Raw genomic sequence first — 13,861 nt, forward strand, 5'->3', positions numbered from 1 at the left:
TGATGAATTTTACTGTAGAAGTAAATAGTACCTCACTAAGTCAATTTCCAGGAAAGATTGGAGGGTTACAATGGACACACTTAAAATTTTCAATCTCCTAGACAGAACCTCCTTAGACTATACGTATCCACACTACCACACCAAAGCTCTACCCCACAAAAAGAACCTAGTGGCTCTGATACCAATTGTTGAGAATTTAGACCTCCAAATTCACCCCCCTAGGATCTATCTTTTGCAGGAATAATAAGAAAAATAGAGAAATAATAACAATACAAGAAATTTACGTAGAAACTCCAAAACAGGAGAAAAACCACCAGACTTAGAGAAGAAAATTTACTATGTGAAAAATTGTTACAATCACACAATTTTTCTCCTCACCACACCCACAAAGCCACCCCACTAGTAAAACTTTAACTTTACACCTCTTCCCTTTTATAAAAGGCTAATAGAAAAATTTAACTAAAGTCAAAAGTTATTAGATAAGCTTTCAACTGGTGCACTTATACTAAGAGGCTAAGCCTCTTATTTATAACTTAAGAATTTGCTCCTCATTTACTCACCCACCGATGTGGGACTAAAAAGTGCAAAATTCAACACATTTGTCTCTTATATTCCTATGTATTGTCCAATATGGCAAGGATTCCTGCTGTTGTTTCACCAGCAAGTCCAGAAAAGACATATTTAACTATGTCATTGACAAATCTAAGTGTAAGTGAATGACGAGAACCAAGAGGTTTTCTGGGAAATGCTTCCTCTTCATTCCCTGAGGAAGACTTTCTTCTTATGATCTTGAGTATTCGTTGAAGATAATGGTCTGTTGTGGTGCGTTGCAATTCGTTGTTATGAATTGTTTGCCGGAAAATCTCGATTCCCCTTCCTCAAGATCTTAGATTAGAAAAACCAATAACATAGTTAGATAGACCACATGCCTCCGCTTCGACTAGCCCGAATTGTTGGTGAACAGAATTTGTCGCATGTGACTGTGGTGACGCAGGGAGAACACGTGTTAGCGACTTGAGGTGACGGCGAACTAGATTTGATAGATTTAGGGATGTTGAACACACTGTTATGACACATGTAACTAGCGATGGCAATTCATGTCTGTAGATTATGTTCGTGTCTTATCGAGTCATGGATATTATAATATGGGTAAATTCAAACACGACCTATTAAGTTAAACGAGTCAAAACTTTAAATCCTAACACGATTTATTTAAATAATAAGTCGTGTCGTGTCTCTTGTTTTAACTTGTTTAATAATTAATTAGATTTAGCTCAACAAGATACGATTAATTTCAACTCGTTTCATATATATGTGTTGAATTAACTAGCATAACTCATTTGACCTGATTAATATAATTTTACATAAAAGTTAAAATCTATATTTATTAATAGCCACAATATTTTAAAAAAAGATTACCTACTGATAAAAAAATATTAACATTTTTTCAAATTTTGACCTATAATATATTCAATATTACAAACTTAACAATAACAAATATGATCATAGGTTCAGAATTATAATACCAATAATAAAAATATAAGCATATTAAGAAATACCAATATTACAATTCAATAATAATAAAATTGTAATTTTAAAATAAAATTTAAATGGATTATTGTGGGTTGATCCTTTATTGATCATATCTTAATGGATTTATTCGTTTTGATCTAAACTCATTTATATCAAACCTAATCCCATTAATTTCATATCTTGTTCGTGTTCAGTTTACAGATTATGTCATATATTGACACCCCACATATAACCGCTAGAAGCTTTAGGACATGGTGGCGCACGATGGTCATACGCAAGCCTAGTCTACGCATGAGCCTCACACACCAACTGGTTTTGTGACTATTTTACCTTTTAACAGTAAATCGATGGTTGAAGAGTGGTGCGGTGGGTGTATCTGGATGAGTAGTCTTCGGAAGTTAGTATATCATGATTAGGCAAAGTCGATGATAAAGAAAATCAAAAAAAAAAAAGTGAAAAAAAAGAACCTATAAACACCATAATGATGGACATGGGATGGAGAGGAAACGAGGAGCATCGATTCAAATATGTTCCCATTGTTAGAGAAAAGTTGGAGTTCATCTCTCTAGAAAAATAAAAGAAAAAATTTTTCTATAAAGAGTTTTCATATCAATTCTGGAAGGACATAATTGTCCCTCATCGAGTTGGGCTTAGTTCATCTTAACTAAGGCCCAAAGTACAAATGTTACAAGTCCCCCGACTGGTAAAGAAGTAGAGGATCCAGACCAACGTAGGGAGAGGGGACAACGATCACATGGGCACACCTCTAACTGGATAGCTCGCAGGGAGCAACACCACATTAAATGTCCCGATATGGGCCATTGGCAGGAGATCTCAACGAGAAATCATGTCCTTGACAGAAGCTGACGCATTAAATGCGACGACATGTCGCCTAAAGCAAAGGGCAGACACTCCAAGCATAGAGCCAACAGTGGCCCCACCAAGAAATTGGAATATAAAAGCCTCTTGCAGGTACAATTCAGACTCACGTTTTTATCACTAAAGGAAAAACTAACTTAGGCATCAAATATATTTTCTAGTACTCTGGGGCATCAACTTCCTTGTTACAAATCGAGCACGGACACTAACAGGGTGCGAAATACGTTCTTAACATATTTAAAATTCAATTTCTATAATAAACAAAAGTTAAAACACTTTCATAAAATAAAAATAAAAATAATAATTTCCTTTCAACGTTGTCTCCGACTCTAAATGGATCTAAAACTTTTATCCATCTCAAACATATCTTAAATCAAGCCTACCATTTTCTCAAATTCCAAATAGCTTGACGAGGCGCCATTGCGTAATGTCACGTAGTTTTTTAAAGAAATATAAAAAAATTATATTTAAATTGCAAAATTTAAAAATAAAAAAATTAAAGACTAAAATTTTAAGTTTTCTCAATTTTTTTATATGTATAATTTTTTAGTAAAGTACGTGATATCTAAGCAGTAAATTTCATATTAGAATTTGAGAGGGTGGGTCGAACACAAAAAATGAATAAATTTAATGTGCTACCACGTAAAAAAAATAAAATATTACGTTTAAATGTTAAAATGAACTTAAATGATTTGTAAATAATAATAAAAAATAATATTCTAGACAATGGCCGAAGCCCAAGTGCTAAACCCAGCCCAAAAAAATAAAATAAAATAAAAGGTGAAAAACGCACCGTTTCACCCAAGACCCTCTTCTTTCTTCCCCCATTCCCCGATAACTCCCCTTTTCCTTTTCACGCATCCACAACTCAGAGTCACCCCACGCCACCGCTGTCTGCACGTTCTCCTCCTCTATATCTCACCGTCCCCAACTCCCTCTCAAATCCATTCTTCTATTTCCTGTGGTTGTGTCTTACTCGTCCCTCGATTATCTGGAGTGTCACTGTTTCGATTCTAGCCGTCGTGCACCGCCCCGTGTTACCAAGCCGTCGGCCGCCCCACGTCGATCGCCAAGCCACACCACCACCACGCGAACTCGGTTTGATATTTTCTGGCACAGGGCATTGAAATCAGCCCTTGGCAGCGTCCCTCATCCTCGAGTTCGACAGATCACCGGAACGCAATTTGGGTAAGTTTCAATCTAAAAATCGTATCGTTATTGTGTGACTTATGTTGGTGTCTACTGGAGGTTGTATTGTCTCTGGTTGTGTGTTTGAAATATGTGGAGATTGTGAATACACAGTGGGAGGTGTGTGGAGACATTCTTGAATGTAGTGTGGGAAACTGAGGCGAGGAAGTGACTTGTAAATGCGGGCTGTTTATATGTCGAATTGTGGGTTGTTTGGGATTGCTGATATGCCAGTTTGTGGGATGTTTGTTGTGTGACTTGTTGGGAGTTGCTGGTTGTAGTACTGAGGGTGGCTATGACAGTGTGACTTTTGAAATATCCATTTGTATTGTGAAAGATGGTTTTAGGCTACAGGCAGTAACTCTCCGGCCCCTTCGGGACCAGGGCGTTAGAGTTGGTATTAGAGTCTAGTTAGTGGTTCGATAAAACAAATCAAGCTACTAGATGGTAGTCTCCGGAATAAAAAGCGGGAACGAGATTGTCGTGTGTAGGGGATAAGTAGTCCATAAACATAACCTCATTTATTTTCAAAAACTCCACGAATATAAATTCATCTATTTCCACCAAATATACATGTATCTCCCTCTACAAGGTCATCAAAACAATAATCTAACAAATAAATCAACTCCTTAAGTCTTAATAAAAGTAGGTTATGTGCATTCGCCAATGGTTTTTCTTGCTGAATTTTTATAGTATCCTTTTCCCCTAACATATCAAATTTCTTTTGTTCAGTTTAATATCTCTAAGTCGGATTATGTGGCAGCTGAATTAAGTTTTGTTTGTTAGGTGTTGACTGCAAAAAGTATGTTGAAGCATGTGCTGGGCAAGGCGAGGAATAAAGGGATCAATGCATTTGGAGGGGACAAAGTTAGGCCTCCTTTTTTTGTTCTCAGAAGCAGTTTCCACAATGGACAGGTAGCCCATTTTTGCTCAAAAATTCCTCTATCAATTACCAACCATTAATTATGGGCCTTGTGCGCATGACGAATAACTAAAAATCTAAAGAAAATTTGAAATGAACATTGCCACTGCTGATTTTTTTGTCCCGAATTTGTTTTAGGTTTTGGTTTGTCAAACAAATGTTCGCTTTTTATCCATGGGTGACTTCCTGTGGTAAGTTGGAACTAGTTGGCAGTTACAACTGTACGTTGTGGACGCTAACAAGCTTTATTTGCTTCTGCCCTGGCTTAAACAAGCCAGTAACTAAGCCCCTGACCTGTCAGTCAGTAGTGGAACCCCCTCTAACGAGCAATAGAAGTAAGTGATACTATTAGGTTTGAACACGTTTGCAAATTGCAAGCACCTTTGAATTTATTGAAATATAGATGGTGGATAGATACGGGTAGTGCACACATATAAAATAAAGCTAAGGTGAATGTAGGTATTAATAGGACTGTGGGATGTATCTCTTGTAGTGTGATTTTGAATAATACTTGGTATGGCACAGCTGTGCAGGAATGGAAATCATTTGACGGTTGTAAAAGCTGCTACTTGTTTATTATAATTGTTATCACTTTTGACAAGATAAAGTCCCTTCTGTTGTTGCATTTTTACAGGTTCATTTTGCACCAAGAAGCTTCTTTGGTGTAGAGGATTTCCTAGATGATGACAATAGCCGGCCATACACTTACCAGAAGGGGAAGAAGTCAAAAAATCCAACCAAGCATATATCGTTCAAACAACGCACTGTAGCCTACATGGAGCCATTTACGCTTGATGTGTTCATTTCAAAACGATTTGTGTCGGCCTCACTCACCCACAGGGTGACAAGTAAGCAGGTTGCAGTTGCTGGTACCAACTCTAAAGACATTAAAGCTGTACTCAAGTCCCGGTCAGATATACCAGCATGTTTGGCCGTTGGTGCTATTCTGGCCGACAGGGCAAGAGAAGCTGATGTTTATACTGCTTCCTACACTCCGAGGGAGAGGGACAAGTTTGAAGGGAAGGTCAGAGCAGTGGTTCAATCCCTTATTGATAATGGGATTGATGTTAAAATTTATCTGGACTGAATCCAGTTGCCTTTTTTTGTTAATTAACTTTCTTTCGGACCCATGGGGAAATGCCATGAAGGTATCATGCCATTATGCTGAGAATCAAAAAATGGTGTGAAGTAGCTCCTTCTCTCTCTCTCTCTCTCTCTCTCTCTCTCTCTCTCTCTCTCTCTCTCTCTCTCTCTCTCGCACCATATTTTGGGAGCTTTCTCGAGAATTTCCATACTTCTTAGCTGTATAACTTGTGGTCCGAGGTTGATCGAGGTTCGATTCCTTGACTTGGTGTTTGAGGTGTGAGGCAGCCTCGAGCGCGTTCGCATGGTTACAACACAGTTGTTCATGTGCATATTTGTAGAGTTGTCAACATTTTACGAAAAGTTTTACTACATACAAACAAAGTCATTTATTAATCTGCGTATTAATATTGATTTTTTTATATTTCAAATTTAAATTAGTATTATTTTTAATAAAATTTATTTTTTGACCAATCATATTAAATTGATACACATAGTAGTGTATAATTATATTTGTAATTAAATTTTTCCTTTTACGAAAGGTGACTAAAGGTGCGGTTTGAATGAGGAGAAAATATATTTTTAAATAAAAATTAAAAGTTGAAAAAAAATATTATTTTTAATATTATTATTATTTTAAAATTTAAAAAAATTAAATTGTTTATTATAAAAGAAAGACTAATAAGGAAGGAAATATACATACATTTCTTAACGAGGTAAGTATCATAACGACTCGACTACCAACTTAATTAATTTTTTAAGGAAGTCGTGTAGTCCTCATGTTTTTTAACCCCGTCTACAAATGTGAAATTAAAATCTAGAACCTTAAAAAAGTTAGGACAAATTAAAAACAAATTCTTGAGGTTTAAAACATTTATCAGATTATAGATAATGTAATTCAATTTTTATGATATCACACTTTACAATTAGAGAGTACTGTGATCTAATATTTTGTCATCTCCCTTGCCACCATCATATCATATAACTACTACTACCACTACTACTACTATTATTATTATTATTGTAATTATTATGATACTCTAATTTCTTAATTTTGAACCTTAAGATCTGTTGTAATTTTTTCAATTTTTATTGAATCTCTGATTTTTTACGTATGGAAAAAAGAAAAATTCTAGTCATCATTTTCACACACTGAAGACCACATCTTTTATTTATTTTATTTTATTTTACCAAATATTTGGTATATAGATAATAAGTAGAAGAATTCAATTAGTTTAAGAAAAATAAATCCTAAATTTTTTTTATAAAAATTTAAAGAAAAAAAAATGTGTATGGTTTGTGAGAATGATGAATAGCAAAACTCGAAAAAGAAATACCTGCAAAGGAGGCCAATATAAAAATTAGATTTGCAGTCTTAGATAAATGTGAATAAATTTAAAATTCAATTGAAAAAAATTATTTTTTTAATAATAAAATCTTTTTTAAAAAAATCAATACATAAGATTTCACATTTTAGAACTGTATCTAATATTATTTATTGACTTTATCATCTTTTAATTTTTATTAAAGATATTTACAAAATTAAACTTATATAAATTTTGTTACGTACAAGTGAATTCATATACTGATCTGTGTACAAATATTGTTGCCTTTATATTCAAAATTTAAATTAACACAATTTTCATTAAATTCTGACCTTTTGACCAATCATGATAAATGAGTACACGTATCGATGCGCATAATCACTTACAACCAAAATTTTCCAACTTATATATATTTAAATCATTTCATGTGATTCAATTTATGAATTTATTTGGGTAAAATCATTATCATATCACTATTATTATTATTATTATTATTATTATTATTATTATTATTATTATTATTATTATTATTATTATTATTATTATTATTGTAATTATTATGATACTCTAATTTCTTAATTTTGAACTTTAAGATCGGTTGTAATTTTTTCGTTTTTTTTTTAATATCTGATTTTTTTTAAGTATGAAAAAAAAATTATTCATCATTCTCACACATCACATACCATATTTTTTATTTTTTTATTTTATCAAATATTTAGTATATGGATAATGAGTAGAATAATTCAATTAGTTTAAGAAAAATAAATCCAAATTTAAAAAAAAAATTTAAAGAAATAAAACACGTGTGAAGTATGGTGTTTGAGAATAATAAGTAACAAAATTGAAAAAAAAAATACCTACAAAGGAGGTTAATATAAAAATAATATTTGCAGTCTTAGATAAATGTGAATAAATTTAAAATTCAAGTTAAAAAAGTTATTTTTTTTAATAATAAACTCTTTTTAAAAAAAATTAGTACACAAGATTTCACATTTTAGAACTGTATCTAACATTACTCATTGACTTTATCACCTTTTAATTTTTATTAAAAATGTTTACAAAATTAAACTTATATGAATTTTATTACGTACAAGTGAATTAATATACTAATCTGTGTATAAATACTGTTGTATTCATATTTAAATTTAAATTAATAATATTTTCATTAAAATCTGACTTTATAACTTATCATGATAAATGAGCATATATTAATGAATATAATCACTTGCAACTAGATATTTTCAACTTATATATATTTAAATCATTTCATGTGATTCAATTTATGAATTTATTTGGGTAAAGTTATTTTGCCCGCATTTCTGAAAAATATCTATAGATAACCCCGCTCAACGGGCAGTGCTTGTAATCGATATCTTCCTGTAGCGGTCTCTAACAAATTTTACTACTAGATTATCTCTAACGTTCCGCTCTCTCTCTCTCTCTCTCTCTCACTCTCTCTCTCTCCAGGTACTCTCTTCCTATCTATCTCTGTATTAGGGTTTTGTTAATGATTCAAACTGTTTATTTTCCACTTTTTTTTTTTTTTTCCGTTTCTAATTCCTTGCATTTTACTGGGTTCTGTAACTTCTATTTGGTTGCCGAGGTGTGATAAAAGAAAATCATTCGTGGGGATTTTAAAGTAAAAAAAAAAAAAAAAAAAATTGGATCTATGATTTTAAGTATTTTAGGGCTTTTAAGCCGATAGAGGGATACCATCCTCTAAAAGAAAATAAATTCCTGGGAATTTTTTTTTATAAGTAAATCCCTGGGAATTTTTAAGTAAAAAAAATTGGATCTATGATTTTAAGTATTTTAGGGCTTTTAAGCCGATACCATCCTCTAAAAGAAAATAAATTCCTGGGAATTTTTTTTTTTTTTAAGTAAATCCCTGGGAATTTTTAAGTAAAAAAGAATTGGATCTATGATTTAAGTATTTTAGGGCTTTTAAGCCGATAGAGGGATACCATCTTCTTAATTAATCAATGTGAGATTACCGCTTACAAATTCTTTATCGAAATTTTATTTTTTTGGCAAATTGTTATGAGATGATAATTTTTTGGCAAACAAGAGGCGCCGAATGGATTAATGTTTTTACCCATGATACGGTACTGATTTAATGTCTTGGTTGTTTTTCCAGAAAAAGAACAAAAAACAAGGAAAGTAATGGAAATAGTTTTTTTATATGGCACGTTTTCTCCTTACCATGTATGGTGTTGTGTGCTAGTGTTATTGAATTACATTAGATGCTACTCGAGATGTTCAAACGTAAGTGATCACATTAGACAGTATTCAAATAGTTGTACTGCTTGCCCAGACCATTGATGGTTGCAAATAGCCTAGTTACAGGTCCTAGGGCTACGAAGATAACTTTTTGGTGCAAAAAGTAATGAAAAATGGTTGAGGAATGAAAAAGGAAAAAGAAGCAAGTAAATGAAATAAATGATCTATGGGTTGCTCAAATTTTGCTCCAAAGATATGATTGTGGTATGTTCCTTCTGAGCCAGCAAGTACAAACGAAAATTCAGTAGTTAAAGCCTCGAATCACAGTTTCGTAGGATATTTGTTTTGGTTGTAGGCTAGATCAAAGATAATGTATTTAATTTAATTTTGGAAGATATTGACAGAAGGAAATGTTAAGATAGTGTACTTAACAGCTAAGTATGGAGGTGAAGGAGGCAAGCCATGATCTAGTAATATTAGTGAGAAATACTTGGTCTGCACAGAGATCTTACAAAAGGAAGCTTACAAACTTACATTACTCAATATGATACGTTAGATTGTACTTATAAAAAGAATGATACATTAGATTGTAAAGCTTTTTTAATTGTAAAGTAGATCTGAAGTATCACCTTAGGCCTTGTCAGTTTGCAAACTTCCTTTTGTAAGATCTCTGTGTAGACCTAGCACTTCTCAAATGTAGATGGTGCCATTTTCAGAGACATGAAAGGAAACGCTATGAGCATGCTTGAGAATGTGGTGGATGATGTTGAAGCACTTACAGCATGAAGAGGGCTCCAATTGATTGTTCACATGGGATCTGCTGAAGTCTTTCTTGAAGGGGATTCTTATGGATGCTAGATGCATTTAACTCTTGTTCCCCAAATTCATCAAGGCAAGGTCCCCTTTTTGATGAGATAAAAAGTTTATAGAAATGTTTCAGTTAGTATGATAAAGTGGCACATAAACTAGCAAGACATGCACAATATGTTGGTGATATATAGGTTTGTGGTATTCTTCGCTGGAGTTCATTAAGCAACAAGTGCTTGTTGATGCTATGATGTAAAATTTTTAGGAATGTCAATGGAAGTTTATTTTCTATAGAAAAATATTTAGTGTTCTAGTTGGCTTAAATCTACATGACTACAAATTCTGTTCGCTTAGATATTGGAGTTGACAGGGAAAACATGAATGCTTTGGGTTTTAGATGAATAGGTGACTCTAGTCTCTAGAGAGGTTCCTATAGTTAAGTTTTTATTTGTTTTGCTGGGTGTCTATTTTTTGTACTTCACGTCTTTATGTTTCTTGGATAGCTCAGCAGTAAATGAGCCAAGCACTCCATTTTTCACTTCCAATTCCAATTCCAATACTTCCTTTGCATCTAAAGGTTTCTATAAAGATGTCAGAGATTTTTTATGTCAAATGGTCTTGCAGCAACAATTGGCACCCCACTTAGGAACTTCCAATTTATTGTTGCACACTTTTATTTTGTTTTTTTTTTTTTTTTTTTTTTGGCTCTAAAAATAAACTTACTCTTCCAACAGATTTTAAGAAATATTTCCATCTTTTGAAATCCATTTGTTACTGAATTTGGGAAGGAGCTCTGTTCCAAACCGGACTTTGCAGTTGTTTTCTGATTGTTCTGCAGCTCTCATTCCAGGAAGTCCTTAATCCCTTCCTTATTATAATTCCCATGCTTGATACTTTTATTAAATGCGGCAATTCTTGGTTGTGGGAGGAGGAGGTTAAAGAAGATTACCACTGACAATTTTGTTTTATATAACAGCTATTGCTGATATCGAGGATGTAGTTTAGTTTTCTCATTCCTTGGTGGAGTTAAATTTGCAGAATCTAAGCCTTCATTTGATTGAGGAGGCTGATAATATATTAACCTTGTGTGTAAATCGGTGCTCTTGAGGATCTCTTTCTTTATTATCCTCTCATGAAGCTTTGTTTTTTTTTTTATCTTTTTTAAGAATTCTGGAGTACACAACATCAACACACTATGCATTGTTTTGTGAGTATAGGGCATGTACTTTTCAAGTGAAGAGGTTTGATGTTTATGTATTTTTTATATTCCTTTGCTCCCCCCTGTAGTGCGGTGGTAATAACACTTTATTTTCTCTTTCTTTCCTTCTTTTTGAAACAGAAGATAGATTTCTAGTAAATATGACAATGTACTGATTGTCAATTTTGAACAGAAAATAAAGAGATATCTTTTCAGTGGCAACGTGTTTGCAGGGATACATCTTGATCAGGCAGCCTATTGGTTTGTGAAATATGGAACGGGAAAAGAATAGGGAAGCAGAGACTCCTCCAGATGCGTCTACTAAACCAGAGTCTAACATGAAGGAACAAGTAAACAAAAATAAATCAGGCACTTCTGCTGAGGCATCTATGAAACCAGATTCTATCAAGAAGGAAGGAGAAGCTCCTGCAGAGGCATATACTGGACCAGAGTCATCAAGAAAGAAAACCCCAAAATCATTAAAGGCCAAATCTAAAATTACAAAGGAGTCTCTTGATAGTAACTTCTTGAACTCCAGAAAAGATAAAGGTGGTCGACAGGCTCGGTGGAGACAAAGAAAGAAGAATAAGGGCATACTGAAGGGCAACACAGAAAGCAGCAATAATGGAGAAGATTTAAAGCTAAAGTCTAGAGAAGAAGGCAAAGAGAAGAATATCATAGATGAAGAGCATAAAAATAAGAGCAATCAACCTAAAAGGAACCAAAAGCCAATCATTGAGTTGGGAAAGCACAAGCAAAGAAAGAGAAATGAAGGAAAGCATGGCTCGGCAGACAGTAGAATTATGAGTCAAAAGAATGAAGAAACACATGATGGCCCCAAAAAGGGCCAACATGATGAAAAGAAAGAAAAAATCGGTGGTATGATCTTCATGTGCAATGCAAAGACCAAGCCAGATTGTTTTCGCTATCGTGTAATGGGTGTCACGATAAGTAAAAAAGATGTTGTGATGGGTGTCAAACCTGGGCTTAAAATTTTTCTCTATGATTTTGATTTGAAGCTTCTTTATGGGATTTATACAGCATCCTCCTCTGGTGGCATGAGACTTGAACCAAGAGCTTTTGGTGGGGCATTCCCTGTTCAGGTCAGATTTTTTGAGCTTGACTTTTCTTTATAACTATTGAAGTTTTGACCATCTGTATAGCCAGGTGGGTGTATTGATGGACTTTCAGTTTTCAGGTAAGGTTCAGTATTGAGAAGGACTGTTTTCCACTTCCTGAGAGTGTTTTTAAACAGGCCATCAAGGAAAATTATGATGAAAAGAACAAATTCAAAACAGAGCTTACTGTTAAACAAGTATGATTCACTTGTTTCTTCTGTTATTAAGGGTCATTGTCTTCTTTAAAATTTTGACATGGAAAATGTTTCCAATTTTTCCCTTCAGGCTAGGAAGCTCAAAGAGCTTTTCCGACCTGCTGAAGTACATTCAACTGCGCTGCCTGTCAGCACTCCACTAGTTGCTAAAGAAGTGTGGCCTCATGCTCACAAGGTAGCTCTTGCTAGCGATCCTTATACCCATGGCGATTCTAGTAGTTATCACTCCCTGCCTCATGAAAGGGATCATCAGCATATTGCATACAGAGGTACGACAACTATACCGAGAGTGGAAATTCCTAGGGAGTTTTACCCAACTGAAAAGGAGTATCGATCTCATGGTCTTCGTGGAGATAGAAGAAAGTTAAATCCCCCTCCTCATGTTACTCCTCCTATTGAAACATACCAAATGGACTATGAAAGAGTGCATCTTCTGAGACAGCCGGACCATTTATATATGGAGGCCGTCCCTGCACAGAGAGAGACTGTTCGTGCAGATCCTCTCTACATTAATGAAAAAGAGTATCAGGCTTATGGTCTTGGCACTAGACGGGAAATGCCCACCTCTGTTCCTGTTGCAACTGCTGCGACTGCTTTAAGCTTCTATAAAGAGGATCCGTACCATGCTTATCATTATGGTACTTCATCAGTAGAACCTTATTTGCCACCTCTGAGGAGAGAGGAAGCCCCTTCAGCTTCTTATTCTATTGGTGGAACACATCCACTTGAGACTGCTCATTTACATGCGACAGAAAATGATCGAGTGGGTAGCTTATACTCTGCATATGATGCTGCTGCTCTGCAGCCCAGTAACCAGACACAGCATTATGAGGCTGCTCAGCCTGAAGCCGCACCCGGGCCTGTTTCATCTCGGTACTCATTTGCTGGTCTATCGTATTCATACCGCTGACCGAATTTGTATCTTTCATTCCCTCTTCTCCCTTTGTTAAAAAAGCTAGTCAAATATTTGAACTTCTTGAATTGTTTTTTATGGTACTTAGGCATTGAATTTTTGGGCTGTGTATGTTTTTCACTTGACCATGCATTTAGTGAATCGCCAACTGAGAATGATTACAAAGGTTGCACTGATTAATATACTTTCCATAGTTGAATTGTGTGTTGTTCTGGGATGTTGAGAAAATGGAAGACTGCAAAGTAAAAACGATGAGGGAGCACGGCCCTACATCTGCTGCACTTTCAATTGCAGAATGTATGTATGAGGGAACAGATTCGAGCCCCAAATTTGAGCCAAACTGAGTTTAAAACTACATGGTTATTATGTCAATCAAAATTCTCTGGTGGAATCACTAGTGCTTCATTATAACTTTACAAGTATTATGTTTTTTTTTTTTTTTTCATTTTATTAAGTATGA

General features: G+C 34.3%; 2 protein-coding genes across 8 annotated transcripts; both read left to right on the forward strand.

The window, feature by feature from the left end:
• Window positions 1-3,223: 3,223 nt before the first annotated feature.
• On the forward strand, window positions 3,224-5,727 carry LOC122314805. The gene is made up of 3 exons (XM_043130406.1): window positions 3,224-3,600; window positions 4,387-4,515; window positions 5,157-5,727. The coding sequence occupies exons 2-3, from the start codon at window positions 4,405-4,407 to the stop codon at window positions 5,607-5,609; spliced, it is 564 nt and encodes a 187-aa protein (XP_042986340.1). The 5' UTR covers window positions 3,224-3,600; window positions 4,387-4,404; the 3' UTR covers window positions 5,610-5,727.
• Window positions 5,728-8,216: 2,489 nt separating this feature from the next.
• Window positions 8,217-13,600, forward strand: LOC122314690. 7 transcript variants are annotated; one of them, XM_043130215.1, is made up of 5 exons: window positions 8,217-8,397; window positions 9,867-10,042; window positions 11,389-12,258; window positions 12,354-12,470; window positions 12,559-13,600. In XM_043130215.1, the coding sequence occupies exons 3-5, from the start codon at window positions 11,428-11,430 to the stop codon at window positions 13,396-13,398; spliced, it is 1,788 nt and encodes a 595-aa protein (XP_042986149.1). In that variant the 5' UTR covers window positions 8,217-8,397; window positions 9,867-10,042; window positions 11,389-11,427; the 3' UTR covers window positions 13,399-13,600. The 7 variants fall into 7 exon arrangements, with proteins under 7 accessions (XP_042986149.1, XP_042986150.1, XP_042986151.1 ...); XM_043130214.1 differs by having other exon boundaries at window positions 8,218-8,397; window positions 11,349-12,258; XM_043130212.1 differs by having other exon boundaries at window positions 8,218-8,397; window positions 11,372-12,258.
• The last annotated feature ends 261 nt before the right edge of the window (window positions 13,601-13,861 follow it).

Source organism: Carya illinoinensis, chromosome 7, assembly GCF_018687715.1.
Source record: "Carya illinoinensis cultivar Pawnee chromosome 7, C.illinoinensisPawnee_v1, whole genome shotgun sequence".
Taxonomy (NCBI): domain Eukaryota; kingdom Viridiplantae; phylum Streptophyta; class Magnoliopsida; order Fagales; family Juglandaceae; genus Carya; species Carya illinoinensis.

Excerpts from the sequence above, each read along its gene's own strand:
- LOC122314690 (XM_043130215.1), top strand. The coding sequence starts at position 11,428 with ATGGAACGGGAAAAGAATAGGGAAGCAGAGACTCCTCCAGATGCGTCT. Across the intron at positions 12,259-12,353 it reads GTGGGGCATTCCCTGTTCAG|GTAAGGTTCAGTATTGAGAA; the intron begins GTCAGATTTTTT and ends TTCAGTTTTCAG. Across the intron at positions 12,471-12,558 it reads CAGAGCTTACTGTTAAACAA|GCTAGGAAGCTCAAAGAGCT; the intron begins GTATGATTCACT and ends TTTTCCCTTCAG.
- LOC122314805 (XM_043130406.1), top strand. The coding sequence starts at position 4,405 with ATGTTGAAGCATGTGCTGGGCAAGGCGAGGAATAAAGGGATCAATGCA. Across the intron at positions 4,516-5,156 it reads GCAGTTTCCACAATGGACAG|GTTCATTTTGCACCAAGAAG; the intron begins GTAGCCCATTTT and ends GCATTTTTACAG.